The sequence below is a fragment of the Cajanus cajan genome, chromosome 1, assembly GCF_000230855.2.
Source record: "Cajanus cajan strain Asha chromosome 1, NIPB_CcT2T_4, whole genome shotgun sequence".
NCBI classification, from domain to species: domain Eukaryota; kingdom Viridiplantae; phylum Streptophyta; class Magnoliopsida; order Fabales; family Fabaceae; genus Cajanus; species Cajanus cajan.
In genome coordinates, this window is record NC_138517.1 from 4,131,715 (window position 1) to 4,156,281 (window position 24,567).

The window sequence follows — 24,567 nt, forward strand, 5'->3', positions numbered from 1 at the left end:
ATTTAAAGTGGATAGAAATTGCTTATAAGTAACTTCCATTGTAGATGCTCTTATGATTTAGACAAGGATCAAATTCTAATTTTTCATTAGAGAACATAAATGTCAAATCACTAGTGAATAATTTTTCATAATTAAATTAATTTTAATTTAGTGCATAATAACCCTCCTTCTAAAAAAAAAGAAGGAAAATAATGTATAAAAAGAAAAAACTTCCTTAACTAAGGCTAGTAACATAGTATTGAGCAAAAGAGAATCTTAAGACAGACATTGGAAGCATTACATGTGGGGCCAGGATCCTTTAGCGTTTTAAATTAAGTGCATGAAGTTATCATTGAAATTCCAATAGTTTGTAAATTTGTATTTATTTGGTGATGTTAAAATTTTATTCTTTACACAAATAATTCTCTTTTAACGGGTAAGATAGGACCTCAACCCAAAGTTGTGTGAGAAACCTCGTATACCGAGCATCAACACCTATATGATAAGCAAAAGTACATGAACCAAATAAACTATACCAAACTTGTTGCTTGGTCTGTTTGGTGTTGTCATTCTCGCTGTCTACATAATAGACGTTTCTATTCCCTTTCTCTTTTTCTGATCTGTACTTCCTTTTCCTTGCTAAATGTGTTCCGCAATGAGCCAAATCAAATACCATATGTCAGATTACAAGGAAAGAATTAATGCACTTTATTCATGCCCATCTTGCAGACTAACCATTTTACTGTCCACTTTTTTGTTTCTCGCTATTAGGCAAATCCTCGGAGCTTAAATTACTAATCATCATATCATTGATATCCATGAAAAATATAAAATCATTAAAATCCAATCTAGACTGGACAAAATATAAACTTGCCAATAACCGACAAATGGTTAAGGTTGCAATTGAAAGAACTTATTGATAATTTATTTAAATGCATGTAATAACTTAGAACCTATATAAATATTTTATTTCAAATCGAGAATTTAATTTGGTAGTTGACGGATTCGAGATATAAGGTATGTGCCAGATGTTCAACATGCTGTTGCACTAGTCATCAAATCCAAGAGTTTCTTATCTGATCTCTTTCTTTTTTCGTTTCCTCTCTGTCTGATTACAGCTTCGGTCAAAAGGAAAAAAAAAAAAAGCCATGTTGGACCTGTCAAAGCCAATCATTTCAAATTCTCATACACTGATTACTTTGCGTGGATCCGAAACCTCGAGGCTCGTGTCGCATATTCTAAAGCTTAATGTGCTTCTGTCCCTGAAAAAGCTTATGGTTTTGCCTCATTCTCCTAGTTTAAACAGTCATCAGACTCAAAACCCAAGACACCCCCCACTATGTTTCTACCAACTTTAGTTGATCTTGTGTTTGGTTTGACATATAAATAACCTTGTATGTCTCTGTCTCATTGATTAACTCTCCATTTCAATTGTTTTCAAATCATTCTGTCTCACTTTATCCTTCACCCTGCACTCTCTTCCCTCTCCAAATCATCATTCTGTTGCATCATTTCCTCTCAGCTGTTATTACCATGGAGGTACTATTCCTGTAACTTTTAATCTCATAGACTATTACATTGTTCATTCAGATATTATCTCATTCTTTCACATTTGGCCTATAACACATGGGGAAAATATACAAGATTACTTGTTTTTTTTTAAGTTTATAGAAGTATTGATTTTTATCATTTTAGTTTATAGAAGTATTATAGAGGATGCTATTTATTAAATTAACAAATGAAATCATGCATGCTCTATCAACAAAATGATTACGGGTATCACCATGGCCTGATTAATTGGGAAATGATATTAGTCTCATATATGCAATGTTTTGCTTTGCAGGTTGTTGAGTTAAAGGTTGAGATGGTTTGTATACATGAGAAAAGACTAAGAAAATGCCTCTCAAAATTAAAAGGTTAGTTTAATTGAAAAAGATTCATTTTACTAATAGTGTCACAATAATTATGAGTTGGTTGTTGTATTAATGTGTGGCACTGCTTGCAGGGATAGAGAAAGTGGAAGTGGATACTAACTGTCAGAAGGTGGTGGTCACTGGATACACACACAAGAACAAAATCCTAAAAGCAGTTAGGAGAGGGGGTCTCAAGGCTGATTTCTGGTCTGCTCAGAATGAGTTGCTAAATGCTTATGTTAGTGCCAATTATGCCAGTTTTAGATTCAACCCCTTTAGCTTCTTCTAGTTTTTCTCATCCCCAATTCCACCAAATTTGTTATACTTTTTCCTTTTTGGGGGGACTTTCTCTTTGGGCTTTAATGGCTTCTGTCCAGTGTGGGATGATAGATATATAACTAGTTTGTAATCATTTTGCCTCTCATTTCCAGAGAAATCATGACCAATCACAATGTTCAATGAAGATATTTTAGAAAGTGTAAGAGACATATCCAATTCAATTTTGAGGCCTCTACTGTTACTACAAATCTCAAACTCATCCTTTCTCTGCATCTGGCCGCAACTATCCTGAATGATGACATGTCTTTGAAGGGCAGATTGAATTTAAAAAATATAACATAAAATATAATACAAAACCAGCATTAAAGAATCTGTTTACAACATGATAAAAGAAGTATGAACATCAAAGTTTCTTCTAAGAACCTAAAATATTGGAGTACAGTTGATCAAAAAATAAATTAAAATATCGGGGTACAAATACAACTGCCTTCTAAAATCGCATCCATCTTAATACCTATCATCAGCACCTACTAATATGTTAACCACTACTAGACCAACTCTGTACGATTAGCACATGTTTAAAGCAGTAAGATACCCTCATAACTTCTGCTTTAATTCTTCTATTTTAATTATAAGTTGTTCGTATTTACTGCATAAAAAACTCAACAAGTTGAGAAGCAGCATGATAATAATGAATTCATACCATCTTTTGGACTGTTCTATTGATGCTTAGTGGATGAGTCAACTGCTAGGTCACATGTGATACCCTTTTTACCATTACTTCTGTTTGAACAGCATTTTACTATTCATAGTGTTATCGACTAATAAGACAGCAGCAATTTTTGTTATAGGATGGTGCATTTGGTCATTTACTTCGGTTAATAATAAGTCTGTTTGTTTTTCACTCAAATCACAATTTCTAGGTGATATTTCACTAGAGTTGGGGAGCTTAGTTCAAATTCGTGTTTTTCACTAATTAGCAAAATTTGACGAGTATTTGGGGTTCCACTGATGTGTATAAAAGGGTAATAAGGACACTTATCATTGCTAGGTGTAGTGGATTCAGTACACAAAACACAGGTCCTTCGGTCAAAATGATAGAATGAATATGATTAATTACTGCTATTTTTAGATATGAGATTACCCCTATATAGCTTCAAAGGAACAATGATTTTCATTGGTGAAAAATAAATTGGCCTTTAGATCAATAGTAAAGCACTAAAACTGCTATTCATCAATGGAAGAAAAATATCATCATCAAAATTCATAAATTTTACTCACCAACCACTCCATTTATCTTCTAAAGCAAAAAACATCTGATACAATAATGCCATTGCTTAAGAAACAAGGAAATAATGCATTACTACCAAACGTCCCTACATATGGGTGGGTCTGTCCATGAACCAACATCTGGTGCTTCTTTGAAAACAGCTTAATTAGCTTGTACTACCATTCTGTTCACCAGTATCACCCTTATTTGGTTTCCCGCCACAACAGAAGAAGTGTGGAAGCCTAACACGACCACAACTCCTGCCAAAAAAAGTGAGGTTAATTACTCAGATCTGATCTGGAAAATCATGTAAATATAATATTTAATCTTTTGACAATGGTATATATAACGGACACACACTTAGTAGACCAACCTACACATGTCACATATAGACAACAGACATGATGCATTTTGAATTTTAAGTGCAAGCCTTTCATAAACACTTCACAGGCAGTAGATGATGGAAGCCCATGTAGAAGATACAAGGATGGTCTAAGAAATCATGGATCAGGCTATTCATGAGCCAGGTTCAAAGAGATAAAACATAATTGAATTTCTATCCTATATCCTTTTGTCATCCTAGAACGGAAGAAGTACTTGACACTGACGGCCATCCATTCTAATTAACTAGAACTTCCATTATTGTGATAGATAAATCATAGGACCAACAAATTTGGATAACTTTACTAATAATTAGAGTTTTAAGATTATTGCATTCTAAGGACAATTAAACAGTCAAACGTTTCAGAACAAGATCCACCGAAAAAGAAAGATATTAGCACAACTAAAGTCGCTTGAAGTTTTTCCTAGTTTTCTAATGGTATTTGTTGCTGATTATGATCTGCTTTCTAGTTATTAAATAGAGCACTTCGGTCATACCAAAAAATAAATAGAGACCTTCCTAAATTCTATATTTTCCAAAATTTAGAAGCATTTTGTTAACTCCCACATAGATATTGAAAGATCCTTTTACTGTGGAATCCATGGTGGTATGACACATGGTGAAAAAGAAAAACCAAGTATGATTAAATATTTTACACATAGGTACTCTAGTTTAGGTGCTACCAATTCATCGATCTGATGACTCTCGACTACATTGTAGAGAAATGCTTTGCTCCTTCAAAATATGTATCAAGAAGAATTTGGACGAGTGATATGACCAGCAATTTTCTAACTTACGTGAACACTTGATCAGCAGTAAAAACAAAAATCAATTTTAGGCATTTTATAGCTTCATAGAATTTTGGGGATGAGAGTGACTAAGCAAGTACAGTAATTCACACCTAAATTGATTAATCTTATAATGAATGAATACACATGAAAGCATATAGTGAGATTTACTCCTCCCACTTCTCACACTCTCACTCAAATACACAACATTCAAAGGCTCTTACAAAAGGAAATCACCAGATAGATGCAGAACACAACAAATAACAGAAAACATTATTAAACCTTACTTGCATAGGACAATCACAGGAATAGGCTTCAGAGCTTTTGGCCCATTCCTTATTCCTCTTTTATGGGGAGAAACCTGCACCACAGACAGAGAAGCAAGAAAAATCGAACACCTATAGAGTGCGAAACAAGAAGAATAAATCGAAAACCAAAACGACAGAGAAGTGAAGTGAGTACCTTTCGTTTTGGGACAGCCATGAGCTCCATAGAGCCACCAAAAGAGAAAATTGGCGAACTAAACTCGGGCAAAAGGGGTTGCGTCGAGCGAAGTCCAACATCAATGCTCGCAGCTAGAGGAGGAGAATGGGGCACCGAATGAATCCACCTATTGAACCCTGAAACGCTGCCCCTCACACTGGCGAGCCTCGCTGCCATTGGTGTGGTTAGAAGCTTGGATGCTTGTAATTGCTAATTGGATAGAGCGTCGAAACCCTAACACTGCAAAAGAGGAAGGTAACGGAGACGGAGACGGATCCTCGTGAAATGCACGCCCAATAATTACATTTAAGTATGAAAATTTTAAATATATTTATAATTACATTTATATTTTAAAATATTAAATAATTTCGTAATTACATGTATATTAAACAAATAATTTAAATATCTAATAAATTATAATCGTTGTCTTATCTTTAAATATAGTGATTAAAATATTTTTTTATTCACTTTTAATGTTCATAATTTATTTTTTACTATAGTTTAATGTTCATAATTTATTTTAAAAAAACTTTTAAATATATCAGAGAAATGGAATTGTAAATAAAATATTATAATTAAGTGTTTCTTTTCATTTATCTGAATTCATTACATATCCATTTTTTTTATTATCATTTCAGAATTTTTGATAAATTGGTCTAAAATAAATATTACGATTCAGAATTTTCTTTCAACCGTTGTAACTTATTGATTATTTTTCTTTTTAAAATTTTTTTCGATATATCAATTACCAAGGGTTGAAATCGATATTAAATATTTAATGTTTTTAATTATTGTATGTTATAAGTGTAATAATTGAGTCTATATTTTTCTATTTTAAAATTTTGTATTTTATTTAAATTAAATATATAGAGACATAAAGTGTTTAATCCCTTTTAGTGATATTTACAAAAAATATAAAGTGTTTAATCTCTTTTAGTGATATTTACAAAAAAATTTAAGTTAGTATTTATGATGCTTAATATTCACTCTTTAATTTATATTATTATTTATTTTATGAATTAATATTATATTTGTAACAACATATTTAGGATGTCAAAAAAATTCACACCTACAAATATACGTGGATAAAATCGTAAAGAATAGAAAAAAGATATTGTAAGTAAGGTTAAATTTTTAATTTTTAATTTTATAATTTAACATTCTTTCTCATTCATCAGAATTTATTGTAATTGACTTTTTAAAAAAAAAATTTAAAATATTTGACAAAGATGCCAAAAGTAATTATTACAATAGAAATTTTTCTCATCCATTATATTTTATTGTTCATTATATTTTTTTTAAAAAATTTTCAATATATTAATTAGAGAGTGCAAAAAATAAATATTATAATAAAGGATTCTCTCTCATTCATTTTTTTTTTTAAAAAGCTTATTTCATTTCATTCACTATAATATCATAAATACAAGTTGATATATAATCAAATAAATAGTTGCTAGCATAAAACTTAGATGCCTTAACTAAAGAATAAACCACTTGGTTTAGTTGCATCTAACTCATCATTGAGTTTGGAATAAAAATTAAAAAATCAAGATATTTTGTCAAAATAAAATAGAAATTATAACTTCTCTCATTTTTATTATACTCTATTGTTTCTTTAAAAACTTATAGTTATATCATAAGGACAAAATATTAAGTATATTTTTTTTGTATTTTTTAAAAACAATTTTTGTATAAGAAAGAGACAAAAAATATAACTTGTACAAATAGAATGAGACTAGTTGTAATATTCTATGTATGTGCTCACCCTTTACTCAATGACAAGGTACCAAGCTCTTTTGTCTCATGAATGTATTCTACAAGAAAATGAAATCCATGAGTATGGAGCCAAAATTAAAATCATACTTGAATTAATCAACTTAAGAAAACAAATTCTGATAGAAAAGAACGACTCAATCTAATAGGGGGATGAAATAGATTTATTGACACTTAAAAAAATATATCAAAGATTAGGATCTTAATTTCTAAAACTTTTCTAAAACCAATTTCCAATGAAGTATATTAAACCTCTTAGTATATGGGATAAACTCCTATATGCTTATTTCACTAAACTTTAATGACTAAATTTATGACCAAGTTATCATTCGGTGCTTATATTCCAATTTAAACCATTTTAATCATACAAGAATATTAATCATAAGCAGTCATTTTGATAGTCAATTAAAGGTTGCTTAATGTAAAAGATAAGGGTGAGAGAAAAATGCAAAGTTATTTATCCTGGTTTAGTCACTCCCTATGTGACGTACATCTAGTCCTCAATCGTAACCTGATCAAGATTTGTTCCACTATCTTAATGAAGAAGTTTTATAAACACACCACACATGCAAACACTCTAACACTCAAGATAGACCCTTTCTTGCATCCAAGAAAGTACTTCTTGTGGAAATCTACTACAAGAACTCCTTACCACTTGAGAAACCTACTCATGATTCTTACCACAGTACACAAAAAGAATTAAGGAACGAATTCACCTAAAAGTTTGAACAGATTTGATAGTGAATTATTGACTAATCTTAGTCCTTCTCTCTAAGAATGTAGTGATGATGATGAATTTTCTCAAAATATTTCACAAAGTGTTTTACTTCTTGGTTTCATAAAGAAAACTCTAGAAGAAGATCAATGATCAAAAGTATATCACAAAATTTGCACAATATCACTTGCTTAAGTTTCTGAATGAGAGAACCATTTTTATAAAGTTTTTAGACCCAAATAATCGATTATTTTTAAGGATAATTGATTATTTTGTTCTTCATGATTTCTAAAAATCACTCAATAATAGAATAATCAATTATTTTGTAGTATAATCAATTATTCCAAAGAGCACATTCTAAGATAATCAATTATTTCACCGATAATTAATTATTACAGCAAGGTTTCTCAACTATTGAAAAACAGCAGAAATAATCGGTTATAGTTAGTAATAATCAATTATTTTTGGTTAGTTCTCAAAATTCAATTTCACACATCCAAAAACCCTCCAAGTTATTCTCAATCGTCATCATACTTATTCTTAGACGATTAGAATTAAGATTTGACTCATGCACAAAGTATAAACAAACATAAACATGCATAGAACAACATAATTGAATAACTAAGCAACATAACACATAAACTACTCCTATTACATTTGATATTCATTCATGGTCTTCATGTCTTCTCCTTTGTTCATTCATGACCTTTGTTATCATCAAAACACTTTAGAACTTGATTCACCATCCATGAATCTCAATAAAATCTACTCACCATTTGCTTAATGGCAAGGTCCCAACCCCACCGTTAAGACTATAACAAATTAAAAATTTAATGATATATCAAGTGAGATTTAGAATATTATCTTGTATAACCATATAACACCAGACTATCCCCAACCAATTCCTTCAATTGCAATAAAACTCTGGTTTGCATATACTATAATCAAAGAAACTATCTGCACACAACAAAATTAAATGTTTATGTGGCTAACTAATTAAGCAATAATAAAAGCAACATTCAACATATGACCAAACTCAATATCTATTTATAAAATATAAGAGTCTCACTAATAGTTTTCACTATAAATTGTAGAATTTGGAAATTGTCTTGAGAAATTTTTTCAAAATTAAGACTCCTAACACTTGTTGAAAACATAACAGACAAGAAAAATAAATCAATAGGGCATCTAAGATAATCAAAATCTAAAATTGGAATCCATGAAGGGAAAAAATGGACATTGACTATCATCATTATAGGCAAGTAACTTTCAAGTACAATGCCAATAATAAATATCTCTACTAGCTTCTAGCTATTTGGAAGAGGAGATGATTTTATACTATCTTTTAAAATTGTCATAATAGTAACTACAATGTTAAAGAAAATTACATATAATAGTAACTATAATGTGGGTGTAAATATATGTGCATATGATGTTCAGATATTATAAACAAACATAACATTAAATAATAAAGTTCACCATACTAACTTATGAAAAAATTGGCTTGTGAAGAGTAAGTAACCAGAGTTTTATTATAGCATAGAAAAATAAAACAAACTTCCACTTATAAAAGTTACTCTACTTGATCATTTACTACTCTTATTCTAATATATTCTCTCTAATTTAACATTTTAAAATAAAAATATATATCTCTCAAAATGAAAGGTGAATTCAAGAGACGAAGATTTGAAACAATTTCCAACATAAACCCATAAGAGTCTAACTAATAGTACTCGCTTAAAAATTGATTGTAGAATCTAGTTTTCGAAAATCATCCTTAGCATTTTTTTAGAAGTTAAGACTCCTAACACTCGTTGAAAACATGACAAACAAGAAAAATAAATCAATGAGGCATCCAAAACAATTGAAATCTAAAAATAGAATCCATGAAGAGAATGAGTGGACATTAATTCACATAAATAGAAAACATTAGATCATAACAATAATGAGCCATAACATTAGTTGTATAAGGGATAATTAAGCAACATGGACAAATGCCACGATAAATTTAGATCTTGGATTAAAGTCATGAAAGGCTAAGAAATTCTTTTGATATGCTTCCCAAAAGAATATGATTGTCATTATTATCAAGTAACTTCCAAGCACAATCTCAATGACAAATATCTTTGCTAGTTTCTAGCTATCTGGAAGAGGAAATAGGTTCACACTATCATTTGAAATTGTCATAATAATAACTACAATATAAAAAAACTACATATAATAGTAACTACAATATGTGTGTAAATATTTGTGTATGTGTGTGTCTTTATGTATTCATTTTTTTTAAGACAATGCATGCATTATTTCAAACATGTGAAAAGAAATTTATAAGTGATATTTATTTTGACTCTTATATATAGCACTCTATTATTGTATTGATCCTTTTATTTGAACATATTAAATATTACATTATCATTCACTCATCTTGTTTAAACTCAAGACTCAAAAAACCAAATTTAAATCAAAGTTAAGATTTGAGAATGCCAAAGATATTATTAATCACATACCTTTTTATTATAAAGAAATATATATATGTTCATATATTATAAACAAACATAATGTAAAATAATAATTTTTTCCATACTAATTAAAAAACTGGTTTTTGTAGAGTAAATAGCCATAGTCATATTACAACGTATAAAAATAAAACAAAGTTTGACTTATAAAAGTTGTTTTATTTGATCATTTACTACTTTTATTCTATAAAATGAAAAAAAGAAAAAGAAAAAATGAGTTCAAAATACGAAGATTTCAAATAATTTTCAACAACAACCTTATAAGGTTTTAAATTTAGGTTCAAAATTCCTAATGAAAACAATGTTTGCTTAATACCCTCAATAACATAGAAGGAAATTGACAAGGAAAAAAAATAACTTTTTTAAACAAATAATTCAATTTTTAAAAGGGAAAAGGAGATGGATAATGAAAAAAAAAAAAAAACTCACCTCAATGTCTAGTAGAGAAAGATGAGGACAAAAGCAAAAGAAAGATTCTTAATGTGTTTTCCTCACCTTTTTTGTCTTTTTATATGTGAACAGAAATCACATTAAATTCGCAATTTAAAAATTGTGACAATTCTTTCACATGTTTTCTCATATCATATCAGGCCAAATATTTAGGTGAGATTTTTGCTATATGTCTAATTGTTGTCAACTTAATTTCTGACAGAAATGTGACATCCATTGTCTCTTTCAAAAATATTTCAATTTTTGGCTCTCATCTCTCTCATACAATAAAAATCACATGAACCATCTACTCAATCAACAAATTATTTTAAAACATTATAATTTGAGAAATATAAAACTTTAACATTAGCATATTAGGTTCAAAGTGAACCATTTTTGCATGATAAACACAGTTCCAAGTTTTCTAAACAAAATAATATGTCAGTATAATTAATTTCTCTGTCATGTACATCATGAAATTAGTAATAATATCTCCTCATAAACATAACTAACACAATACTCAAATGAAAGGAGGCCTAGGAGAATGAAACTCATTCATAGTAAAGTAGAAGATTCATGATCAAAGATGAAACTCATTATCATGACAGAGAATGTTTCCTCCTATCTAAGAATTCTATGTCAACTTGTTAAGCCTTAAGAGACAAGTTGCCATGGGAAGATAAAAACAACGCCATACATGACACTAAACTTTAGAACCATTTTACATTGCCTTGCACTGCCTGAGGTTCTAATGAGAATGTCCACTAGATTTTCTCTATTACACTATCCATAACTTTTGAAAAAAAGTGTATCTGACAGATGAAATAATAATAATAATGCAAAGCTACCGTTACACTCCGCAACATGATTTTTGACTCATTAGTCAAAATTAGATGCTTCCAACTCCTCAACAACGATATTCCACCTCAACTCATGACTACTTCCAGAATCTCTTGAATGCCTCTGATATAGCGAGAATTAACAATAAGGTCAACAAAGAAATTGTGAAAATTTGAGGAATACCACGTGAGGGAAGAGGATGAAGAAGAGAGCGAATCAAACAATCTGTTTCTCTAGAATTCGTCTTTCTCACAAAATGATGGAAAACAATCTAAAAAAGAGAAAAAATAAATTCTCTTAACAAATCTTTGTGAATCGTAAAAACCAGGCACGAAAAAGAAATGGGGGAAAATTAATGACACGCTCACTTTAATAATTTTCATCACCGAAAATAACCTAAAAATAAACAAAAAATTTCCAACTATACTTGTGATCATTAAACAACAGTAACTTAAAAAATTCTTTGTATGTTGTATTAGATATTCGATTAGATTAAATCGGAGAGTATCGAATTTAACAAACATACACGGCATGATAAAAATTATCGGTGAAGATCTATTTATCAAAAGTCACCGTTTCACGTCCCTCACTTTTAAATTGGCCAAATTATTTTTCCGGAGGATTTAAGATTAGAAGCTGCAATGGATATTGTTGGTCTAAGATTGCTGAACAAGTGCCTCAAATTTCATTGTAAATTCCAATTAAAATTAACGTGGGATTTTTTATTTTTATTTTTATTTTTTGTATAGAGAGAGTGTGTTATTAATCTGTAAAATTAAATATTATGTAGAGTTTTGTTGAATTTGGAAACACAGTTTTGAACTCCTCACAATATGTTTTTAATTTGCAGATGTTAACATGAGGAAACTGGGTGGGATGCCAAGTCGACCTCGTCCACCAATTCCTCCACAGTAAGGGTGGAAAGTGGAAACCATTGTCCAAAAACATTCATGTATTAATCTAGTTATTACATGGACTACACCACATCATGTTAATTTATGCAACTATGTTGTTTTTCAATGCATGATATATTTATGCATGTAGAATTTGGATTGGGAGTGGGCCAAATACAGTGCAGAACATTTTAATACATGTATGTATCCACACAATATTATCCAATCACAAATATGATAATGTTTTTCATTTTTATAGTAACTACTTAAAATACATGCTAAATTTTTTATTATATTTTGTGTGGGTTTTAATAACTGATATTTTTTTCTGTGTAAACAACCGTTAATAAATTGTTTATTATTAAAAATGTATTGGTTTTTTGTTTTTGGATCAGCATAAATATTAAAGATTTTAGGAGTTTACCAATAATGGTTGACACAAATTATAGTAGTTTTTATCTTTTAATTAAATTTTTCATGATACAAATTTTAGTTTTGAGCATAGAATAAATTATATTAAGGAAACAACCGAATATTTTATTTTGCCAGTATTTTGATGATGAACATTGTTGGGCTGCATCCTTAAAAAATTAAAATATGATCCAAGGCCATGGGCCTATAAGGAGACTTTGGGCTCATCCTTCTTTTATTCCTAATCGTTGTTGTTCACGTTCAACAATAGTGGGGAGAGGTATTAGCATATATATATATATAGGGAGCATATCAAGTGAGAGGAATTTATTATGAGAGGGTGAGAGCAGTGTTTTAAAACCCAGACCGACCCGGCCGGTCGGACCGGTTGGACCGGGAACCGGTGGTCCAGCCGGTCCGAATCTGAAGTTGGATCGTTTATGCAGTCGACCCGTTTCAAATCGGATTGAACCGGTCAATTTTCCTGTTTAACCGGTGAATCGGTGGGTCAAACCGGTTCAACCACTTTTTTTTTTTTTTTTTAATTTTTTTAAGGGACCATAAATCACAAAAATAATGAAAATTGAATCTCTTAATGAAAAAGCAAAGAGTCTTATTAAATATAACAATGATTACTTGTTCTAATATATTTGTTTGCAATATATACAACTTAAATAACTTTTATAGTATATTATTAATTTTAAATTATATATTTAATAATGTAATATCTATGTAAATATTACATATATTATTTTGTGATATTAATTGCAAGCATATTATATATGTACATATTATTTATATTTTTAATTTGTATTAATATACCGTTTAACATGTAATTTTTTTATGTATTTTTTTACAAAATAAAAATAAAAATAATTTTAAATAAGATAGAAAAATTTAAATTTAAAATAAGATATGAATTTATTAAAATTTATAAGTATAAATATATTTAATATAAATATTTTTTAATAAAAATAAATAAAAATCGAGTCATGCGGTTCAACCAGTGACCCATCGGTTCAACCTTTGACCCACTGACTCAATACCTTAACCGGTTTGATGACCGGTCCGGTTTTTAAAACTATGGGTGAGAGGGTTAAAATATAACCCTTAGATTAATTTTCTCTCACTTGAATAAATTCCAAATTTTCTCTCACTTGATTAATTTAAGGGTTATATTTTAACCCTCTCACCCTCTCATAATAAATTCCTCTCACTTGATATGCTCCCTATATATATATATATATATATATATATATATATATATTTATTTATTTATATTAATATATAAAAGAGATACTCTTTTTCGGTAACCACCTTGATTTTCACTTTTTTTAATCATTATATCCTTTTATTTTAAAAAATTAAAAAAAATATTTTTTAATTAAATTTAATAACTTGAAACTAATGAATCTATACTAATATATAAAATAAATATTACTTTTAATAACTACTTTTTATTTTTATTTTTACATAAACTATTTTATCCTTTATTTAATTTTCAATAACTACATTTCTTATGAGTAACTTCTCATTTTTTTTACTTATTTATTTATTTTTTTCTTTTAATACAATGCAGGCACGGAGTGCCTTTTTTCTACTAATATATATAATAGATTTATTTTTAATCATAAGTGTAACTACGGGTTAGAATCTTAGTTAGTAAATGAGTCAATTGTTTATTTTCACAATAAACTTATATATATATATATATATATATATATATATATATATATAACACATATATATAGTGATGTCAAATTCATAGAATGAAAGAGAAAATATTTTATTCTTATTTTTTTGTTGCGTTCTTTTTTCTTTCTGATTTTCTTTTCACTTTTATGGTTGATACCAATTATATGAAGAGGCGTGAAGGGCTAGAATAATAAAGTGGTGTGAGTTAAAATTTTTCTAATTAACATAACATGTTAATTATTAAAAAAAAAAAAGAACTATAGACTAAACGAAGCATTTAAAAATAGCTAACTAAATTGACATGTCAACTATAAATGGATCCTTTTGTGGCTATGGCGCGCTGGAGGATTCTCAGATCAATTTTATTTTATGATATTTCAAAATGTAACTAAATGTTTATTTTGAATATTATTAAGCACAGGGATATAGTGATACAGGTTCATTTCAACCTCAATGGTGATTTTCTATTACAACTTTGAACTTTGAGCATACGCATATGTTAAATAAAGAATTTTGTAGTTTTTAATAATCATATTTGTTTTAAATTAAGTTGTCTCTATTAGGGATACTTGTGGCATTTTGCAAGAGTAATTCAGCCCATATTTAAAGGTTTAATTATAGTTTTCTTTTCTTTTATACTTATATATGTTTAGAGTTATTAAAGTGGGTCATCTCTCACTCAACTTGATTCATCACGAATTATTACCATACTTTTGAATGACTCAATAAAAATGAAATTGGCTTAGCCTACCACTGATTAAAAAGTGGATTAAAAGTCAAAGTCAATCCTACAAAATTGAATCAACTTATAAAGTAAGAATTATTCTTCATTTATATACATGATTATGATCTCACCTTTAGTTAATGTAGGATCTCCAACACATACTTCTCATGTTGAAAATTAGACATCTCATAAAACATTGATATACCATCTTAGAAAGTAGATTAAAAACATAAGTCAACCTTACAAAATTAGTTTAAAAAATAATGGTTGTTCTTCACTTATATACACTATTATAACTTAACTTTTAGTCGATATGGAATCCACAACAACCACACAACAATGGATTAAACAGGTTAGCTCATTTAAGAAATAAAATAAAATTGAATAAAAAAAACATTTCTATAATACAAAAATAATATAAAATAGTAACATAAAGTATTAAAAAATCATATATATATATATATATATATATATATATAATTGACACAAATTTCGTAATTTATAACTAATATATATAAAATTTAGTTAAAATATAAATATTTAATCACATAAACTAGTAAAAAGTAAAATAAAAAGTAAACTAAGTGAGTCATCCTAGCAAGGTTGTAAGGTGGCCAAATAACTTTTTTCATTTAATAATTTTTTTGGTCTAATCAAACTTAAATTCATGGTGGGTCAAGTTGGTTCCTGATTTCAAGCTCATCCATATATGTTTATGTGTAATTTTTTTAACTACCTATATGTTTTAATTTTAAAAAATATATTACAAAGTAAATTCTTTATTATAAATCAAAAGTATAAGTTATATATTTAAAAATATTTATTTATAAATTTTAATATTAATCTACTATAAAATTTTAAAATACTTATTTTTTGTTAATTATACTTATAATTATATATATATATATATATATATATATATATATATATATATATAATATCTTATATAATACACGTGTTAAATTAAAGCTAAAAGTGGGTATATTATTAATTAAAAAATAAAAATAAATATAACAATGATATTTTGTTGATGATAAACAATATCATGAGAATAAATGAAAAATATCATATATATTTTTAAAAATTATTAAAATTAAAATATTCTTTTAATATAATAAAATGTATCCTTTTTTTTATTAATTTTGTATTTAATTTATTATGTAATATGTGTTTACGTTTTAGAATATTCATAGGATTTTATTTATTGTTTTGCTCTGTTCCACAAAGATGTTAGGACCAATCCTTATCGTTAAGATTATTCACATCAAATGCATGTGTGAGTGACGAAATGATCATTTCTTCAATTGTCTAATGAGCTTTCAACTTCATCTCTCATTTTCTCACCCATGCAACTTTATTCTATTTTCTTGCCATTCCATTAAAGTTTTAGTCATATTTTTTTTTTAATGTGTGGAGCTATCAAATTAGAATGGGCTTGTACAACTGTCAAGGCTTTGAAAGTGAAAGAGAGTCATTATTATTACTATTATGGTAAAGATTAGGACATGAAAAATTGGATATGAAAAGATAGAGTATAACATTTATGAATGGGTATTTGGCAATTGGACAAGGATATTCTCACAACAACGTGCCAGGAAGCATGGAGAAGAGAAAATTTTGGAGCATCCCTCAACACACATTTCTTATCTTTTATTGTGCACAATTCCACTAACAAAAGGAAAAATGATCCCAAAAATAAAGAGAAATTAACTAAAAATATGTACATTACAAATAGCGATCGATATAAATAATAGTAATAATAATGACTCTCTTTCATTTATGTTCAACACCTGTCAGCACCCCATACCTTCTTTCCTCATTAGGTCTCAATTGGCCAACTTCAGTGACTGGGAATCAGAGACCATATAAGCTGCCACAGAATGTGGACATTGCTGGTCTGCCATTGGCGAAGACTTATATCCCTTTGGAACCTTTTGGACTTTCCTTTTTTGGGTTTAGGACGATTCTTCATTATGTGTGGTCATTTCTAAGTGGTTTATTGGATATTTATTTTATTTGGGTGCCACATGCCCAACTTGATTGGCCAGTGTTCTCTATGGAAATTAATCAAAGTTAACCAAACAGCATCAAATTATTGATGCAAATATCTTGATAGCTTTTGGTGGAATTATGGTTGGTATCTTTGAAAACTACTAATCATTTAGACCACGAATTGAAGACCCTAGAGATTTACATGAATTATAATGTGAATGCCAAATTAAAGCACATTCAGAATATAATTAATTAAAAAGTACTTTTCAGTGATGACTTGTACTGAACTAGCAGATAGCAGAACATTTGCATGTGCAATTGTAGGAAATGACACAGAATGAGAATGACGGAAAGAGAAACTGAATATGTTGATTAATTATGGGATGAAAGTAACCAGGTTTTAATTAAGTCACTTTGCAAGTTTTAGACACACTAATAAGGGAATTAAACTGTTTAAACTGAAGGAAGAATCAATGATGGAAACAGATCAAATGGGTCACGGTCACTCACTGCCCACTATCAAAATTCCATCACATATATTGTGGTGGTTATGCCATATTATTATAATATGGACAAAAATTTATGTCATATTTTTAGAATATATGAATAAATATGAGTTTATATACACACATATATTTTTACTATTCAGGAATTTTTAGAGTGATGATCAAAAATAAAATTATGAGAGTTTAATTTTAAAGTGAATAATATCTTATCAGTGTAATAATATGTGTGTAAGAGCCCTCTGATACATAACAAGTGGTATTCAAAGTTGATGATCAACCAAGTGATCGATTCAACAAATATGGTGAATTCAGGTATAAGATTTCTTGTATCGAAAATCTTCTTAATAATAGATTCATATATAAAAGAGAGTCTTTATGGTAATATAGAGGATTAAGAGACACACTATCATGAGTTAAATGATGGGAACGAAGGTGTAAGTACTTAAAACATAATTAAGTTTTATGAATCACCATTCGATAAACTTGTGAATAGGACAAAGTTAGAAATTTGGTTTGAGCGAAAGCCAAATTTTTTTTCTTTTTTATATATATAACACTTATTTATAAATATTCTAACATCATAAATAATTCATTATCATTTATATTTTTTTTTATCTCTCTTTCTATCACATTATTTATCAATCCTACATATATTTTTCTATTTTCTTTTTCTAATCGTAAACTAATATGATAATTTTTCACCTATCAATTTATAATATTTTTTTATATAAATTTTAGGGGGCTAAAAAATTTTTTTTAAAGAAATTTTGGTACATATTTATATTTTTTTTTATTTCGGGAACCATGGCCCTTGTAGGTTCCCCGACCTCTCCCTCTAGCCCTAGCTATTCATGAATTAACTTTCGCTCCAAAAATGGGGTAAACAATAATCCTTGGTTTGAGAAAAAAATTGTTAAAAATGTTACATTAGAACATATAAATGAACATAAGTTTATATATAGTAAGAAACCTATTGAACAAAATTATTAGAGTTTAAGTCCAAAATAAATTAAAAATGTGTATATAAGAATTTTTGGTGCGTAATACATACATGTATGTTTATATACATATGTACTATTTTTAATTAAAATTAGAATTTTATTTCAAAATTTTATCAAATAATAATTAACATTAAAAGTTAATACATGTTATCAAAATAAAACTTAAGCAAAAAATAATACAAAAAATATGTTTGAAATGTATACAAGTTCTGTCGTATTATTATATTATTACTTAATGGTATCAGCAAGTGTATTGAAGCTACAGTATGGCTTTAAGAATATGTTCTATTTTCAAAACAACAAGAATGTGATATGGATTTGATGTGATTATGAAATTCTGATTCCTGATGCATGCACACACATTTCTAAGGATTAAATTAAATAGCTGACTTTTTTGTTGATAAATATAGAGGGTATTTTTGGCTTAGAGATAGATACTAATTATTGAAATTTATTTGAGACTTTTTCCGATAGTGTTTCTTCAATACACAGGTCTGCTTGCTTGATTTTAGGAATTAGATGACTGCAATTGATCACAATCATATATATACACATGCAGTCCCCACAAAATCATGACTGAGAGATTAGGAAAGAAACCTACCATTGGACTTATCATGTTTATTTAAAACCTATTAAAATTATTCCATTTTCATATAATGTGTTGATCCGAGTGAGGGGAATTAATTTAGATTCCATTAACATCTGACTATATTCTGTGAGATTAGATCCTCACTTAGTGGGTGAGTGAGAGAATATTCTTAGAAACTAAAAGAAGTCTCCAAAACTAATGATAGATAGACCACATCAGGTAAAAAATCAAACAAAAGTTGAACAAGTCTTTTTTGTATATATCCTATATATATATATATATATATATATATAAATTTAGGTGAAGATATATAGAATTTATTTGGAATGTTCCAACTAACACAGTTGAACTTAATATATAAAATTTGGGTTGTTACCTACCATATTTGCTAATTTAGCTTTTAGTGTTTGTATTTTAGCTTTTGTAGACCACTAGGAACATTTAACACTTTTTTCCCCACTTTTTGGTTTTTATTTATGCTAATTGTTAGTCTTAATAAAAAAAAAATGTGATATATATATTTTTTTATGTATGTTCGTTAAAACACATAAATAGAATAAAATTAGTTGAAATTTATTTATATTAAAATCCATTATTATTCATGAAATTTTGCTTACATGGAGGCTAGGGAGTAATTTTCAAGCATTGGTTGTAGTTGGGGAAACTGAAGCTTATGCAAGTTCTGCCAAATCAAGACACATCTAATTTCCCTTAAAAGACATTGATTTCATTTATTGTCTGATGAACACTGGCCCCTCATTCATTGGTACTAGCTAGCTTGTTTCTTAACCAAAGATTGTGGTTATAACAAAATTTCTTTCTATCAATTTTTTACACATTAATCCTAAAATGAAACTCATTATACATAGCATATGAAATATGAACCCATTTTCAACATTTGCTAAACCAACCAAATAAAAACACTTATTTCATTATAATCATGCACTATGTAGCACTTGCCACAACTTTTTTTTTTTTTTTTTTAATGTATTCAACATAAAAATTATTGGTGTGAGACATAATATTACAAGAAACACGAACACGAAGAAAACTGAGAAAAAACACTCCCATAGCTATAGTACCCTGAATTTATGAATCTGCTTGTCGATGGTGACTTCTCAACCATGCGTATACAAAACATCATTCACAACGTGTCGCCATTTTGTGGTTAGGTTTCTTCTATCAGTCTCCAAATAGGGTAATTCAATTGATACAAGCCACCCCAATCTTCAGATTCCAAGTCTAGATAATATAAATATAAATATCAATGCACACATTTATGATATACTTTTTATTATTAGATTATATTTTTATTCGAAGAACTCCTTATTATTAGTTCAAATTTATAAAAAATTACCAAAATCATTCATTGGCCTTGTTAAATAAGAAGTCTTTCAAGCATCTATAATTTTAATAAATTTTAATTAATAATCAAAAAAATTATTTGAAAGATTTTGTTCATATTTTTTATTCTTTGGGAAACCAAGATATCACATAATTGAAAGCTAAATAGTAATCTCTCTAAGTATTCATTTAAGAGGTTAATTTCATTTAACAAATATTTTTTTACACACCAATCAAAAATCAAATCCCTTACCATACTACCATATGATGTGTTTTTAACACTATTAGAAAAATGTTATTAAATTATGAATAAATGTTATTAATGTACTTTTGTGATATTTTATCAAAAGTGAGATATAACTTATGTTATTAAAACTTTTACATATTAATTGTAACAATTTAAAAATATTATCAAAGTGATATTTTGTAATATTTTAATAATATTATTAAGTAATTGTAAATTGTATAAAATGATAATTAATTTTAAGATAAATTGCACTATTACTAATATATTTTGTCTTCTCTCTACAAGCCCTTTAAGATTAAAAGATGTCTTAATTTAAAGATCACTAAGCTTAGATCATATATAAAAGTTTATTTATCTTAAATTTCACTATATGATTATATATATTTTACATGTCATTTTTTTTACTTAATATGTGACTTAAATTTTAAAAAATGATTAGAGATATAAAAAAAACATATTCTTTATATATCATTATTTTACTTGATCTAAGACTTAATTTTAAAAAACAATTAAAAAGAATACAATTGAGATAAAATAAATTACAATAAATTATTAATATTTTAATAAATATAAATAGATAAATATTATTAAAAATGTTAAATGTAATACAACTACATATTTAAGTTATCTACTAAACATGTGATACATTATTGGTTGCACATTTTTATTTGTGTATATACTTGAGAGTGAGTATTTTACACACATATATATTAACTTACATATTCAACAATTTTCTGAACCACTAGACAACCCTACCCTACGAAGAATGGAGTATTTGAATTGTGGGCCCCACAAGCCACTCACAGTAAGTGAAGGAGATAGACAGAAACCACAACTTACTCTGTATAGAATTCGGAATGCTGTTATTATTATAGTAGCACTCGGAAAACATACATGATGATGATCTCACAAGATTTACAGAAATCCCATTGCACATGGCTGTATATCATATCAGTAACCGTCCTTAATAGAGTGAAGAATGAACTTGTGCTACCAAAAAAATTATTAAAGTAATTTTTAACTAATTTTTATATGATATGTAATTAAAGTATCATTAAATTTTTTATAAATTAAAAGATTTAAATATGTTATATAATGATTAATTGAAATTATAGATATTTAATTGTCTTTGACTATCTAATCATTTTTCCAGTAACACACTGCATTATACTGCACTCAATGTGTTTTTTGAATAGGTCAAATCATTATGTATATTGAATTAGCTAGGGTGTATGAGGTGGAGACTTGAGAGATTAAAATCTTTGACAAGCCAATTGGCATGCATGGTTTTATATGGACTACGTGAATAGATTAGGAATTTACTTAGGTTCCTTTTTTGAGGATAGATATATATTATTATTTTTTGGTGAAAAAGTGGTTACAAAATTGAGAGTACAATATTGAAAGGGTCATTGGTGGTATAGCTAGTGGAATATTTGATGCCTCTTTCACCCATTCTTTCAAGCGAGAGTTGGAACCTATCTTCCCCTTATATTTTTCCTATAAATAGGTGCTATTGGCCAGTGAGAAACCCAACACTTCCAAGCTACAAACCCAACTCTCCATTTTTCCAACCTATCTCTCTATTTTCCTTCTTATCCCTTCTCACCACTCCTATTTCTTCTATATATGCATATATACGATACTAAATCACTATTCTTCATCTTCTTCTCTTTTTTTTTTCTTCTATATATGTGCCTTTTCTTTTTTTATTTTGAATGTACAGGATGTGAAGAAATATTAGAAAAAGACGAAGGAAGACAATAGTTGATAAGGTTGTTGACAGAAGATAGAGAGCACTAATGATGATATGCACACATAGATACATGAAACTATAAAATAATTGCATCTCACTCCTTTGTGCTCTCTAGGCTTCTGTCATCCACCTTCACTAACCTCCTTACTACTCTTTCCACTAATCAAACGAACAGTGTAATTAATTTTGCATTGATCTTCTGAAGTTTAAATTCATATATAATTACAATATGGACACATGATCATATGAATGTTTACATACATGCATACACATGAAACTTGTGGGAAACTTCCCTTCTTTTTGTCTATTCTTTCGAGAACCTTGTTTTTCACCTCTCAAAATTTCAGCTATATATTATTCATCAGCTTCTTAGATAAATATTTGGGCATTTAATGGCCATGTACCTCTTTGCATTTTGCAGTTAGACTCGCAGCAGTTTTGGCTGTTGTAGATCATGTATCTGTTCTTTGATGGTATGAAAAAGCTATAGAGCGAGAAGATGAACGAAAGAACGAGATAGCTTGACCAAGGGTTGTAATTCCTTCCATATATACCTTTTAGGAAGCTTGATTATTTACTTTACATAAGTGTAATCATAACATAATGTCTTCGATCAATTCGAAGCTTAGATTAGATACATATTGGTTTGTTTTTCTTATTTTTCATATACATGAAAGAGTAATAATACATAATTAATACATCTATATATCAAACATTTCATCTATATATACCTATGTATTATTTTTGCTTTTCTCGCATCATTTCATCCATTATACTTACATTTTTCTTTCTTCTTACTCTTTTTTCCTCTAGATGTTAAATGCCAGTGTCCGCCAATCTTTTTTTTTCTATCATTTAGCAGTTTTTAGAGTTTGCTTGAATATTTACCAGATCATAATTGAGGTATAAATTGTCATGTGTTTTTCCATGAAAAAAAAAACAGTGTGCCAATTAACGTAATTCGCAGCGAAGGACGAGTTACTACCACTTACTGGCTTGGGGAAAAAACAAATGAAATGGGAATTTTGTGCATTGGAAGAGTATAGAAGGAAGAGAAATAATGTACGGAGAGAAAATGGGCATGACATTACTACCCCACACTTGTTCACTGATTCGCAAAGCTGATTTCTGCATCAGTCAATGAGTCTACGGATTACAAAGGGGATCAAGGCTTCTCATTGGAGATTTCATAGTGTCAATAATTCAATATATCTAGTCACTATTAGTTATGATTACTCTCATTCATCTAACTTAATTATAATTATATTTATGCTTGGGTTGTTATTATCATTTTTGGTTACAAGGGTTACTATTATCATTCACCTAGTTTAAGTTCTTTCTTTTCACGTGTATGATAAATTGATAATGGCTAATGCACTCGATTCAAATAATCAGTCCAAACGTATTAAAAAAAAGAAAAAACACGTTCACATTTAAATATAGATATGGTTTCTGTTGAACTTCATTTAAAGTGGAATTCATTTTTGATAATAAAGTGAAAATTGAAATTATTATTTAAAATGTCAAAATCAATATTATTTAACTTTATAATTAAATACATACATGTATATAACAAGTTGTATAATTATTTAAATTTCAAACTTAATTTTTTAATGGAAAGCTAAAATATTATTTATTTTCCTCTAAAATTAACATGTGGATCCATTGTTTTAAATAAGTTAAAATATTATCCAGTTTATCAATTGTTAAAAAAAAATCCCATTAGTGTATTGATCATCAACTAAAATTGCGATCGAAATGAACCCGTTATGCGATGTATTCCAACTGTGGTAGCCAATTAATATATCCCATTAATTGTATGAACGTTTAATTTTTTGCACAAAAGGGGTTTTAAATTTGAGAATTTTTATGTAAAAGGGGCTTATATAAATTATGAGTCATAAAATGTAATCTAACTTCCTGCCAACTTGTGCTCTTAAATAAAATTTGTGTTTGTTGATCAAAAAAAAAAAAACAAACATGAACGTTTAATTTTTCTGTTCTGCAATCCGAGATAGACACCATTTCCGGAAGAAAAAAAA

At 28.2% G+C, this 24,567-nt stretch overlaps 2 protein-coding genes and 1 long non-coding RNA gene across 3 annotated transcripts; 2 read left to right on the plus strand and 1 right to left on the minus strand.

Annotated features, from left to right (window-relative positions):
* The first annotated feature begins 1,110 nt into the window (after positions 1-1,110).
* Positions 1,111-2,374, plus strand: LOC109799934 (heavy metal-associated isoprenylated plant protein 45). The gene is made up of 3 exons (XM_020360592.3): positions 1,111-1,518; positions 1,823-1,895; positions 1,985-2,374. The coding sequence occupies exons 1-3, from the start codon at positions 1,513-1,515 to the stop codon at positions 2,179-2,181; spliced, it is 276 nt and encodes a 91-aa protein (XP_020216181.1). The 5' UTR covers positions 1,111-1,512; the 3' UTR covers positions 2,182-2,374.
* Positions 2,375-3,375: 1,001 nt separating this feature from the next.
* Positions 3,376-5,393, minus strand: LOC109799933 (uncharacterized). Its single transcript, XM_020360591.3, has 3 exons — positions 5,074-5,393; positions 4,899-4,972; positions 3,376-3,701 (listed from the first exon to the last, which is right to left on the minus strand). Exons 1-3 carry the CDS (start codon positions 5,269-5,271, stop codon positions 3,608-3,610), a joined length of 366 nt encoding a protein of 121 aa, XP_020216180.1. The 5' UTR covers positions 5,272-5,393; the 3' UTR covers positions 3,376-3,607.
* Positions 5,394-21,330: 15,937 nt separating this feature from the next.
* Positions 21,331-23,795, plus strand: LOC114916040 (uncharacterized). Its single transcript, XR_003804340.2, has 2 exons — positions 21,331-22,701; positions 22,947-23,795. It is a non-coding gene; the product is annotated as an uncharacterized LOC114916040 (long non-coding RNA).
* Positions 23,796-24,567: the final 772 nt, after the last annotated feature.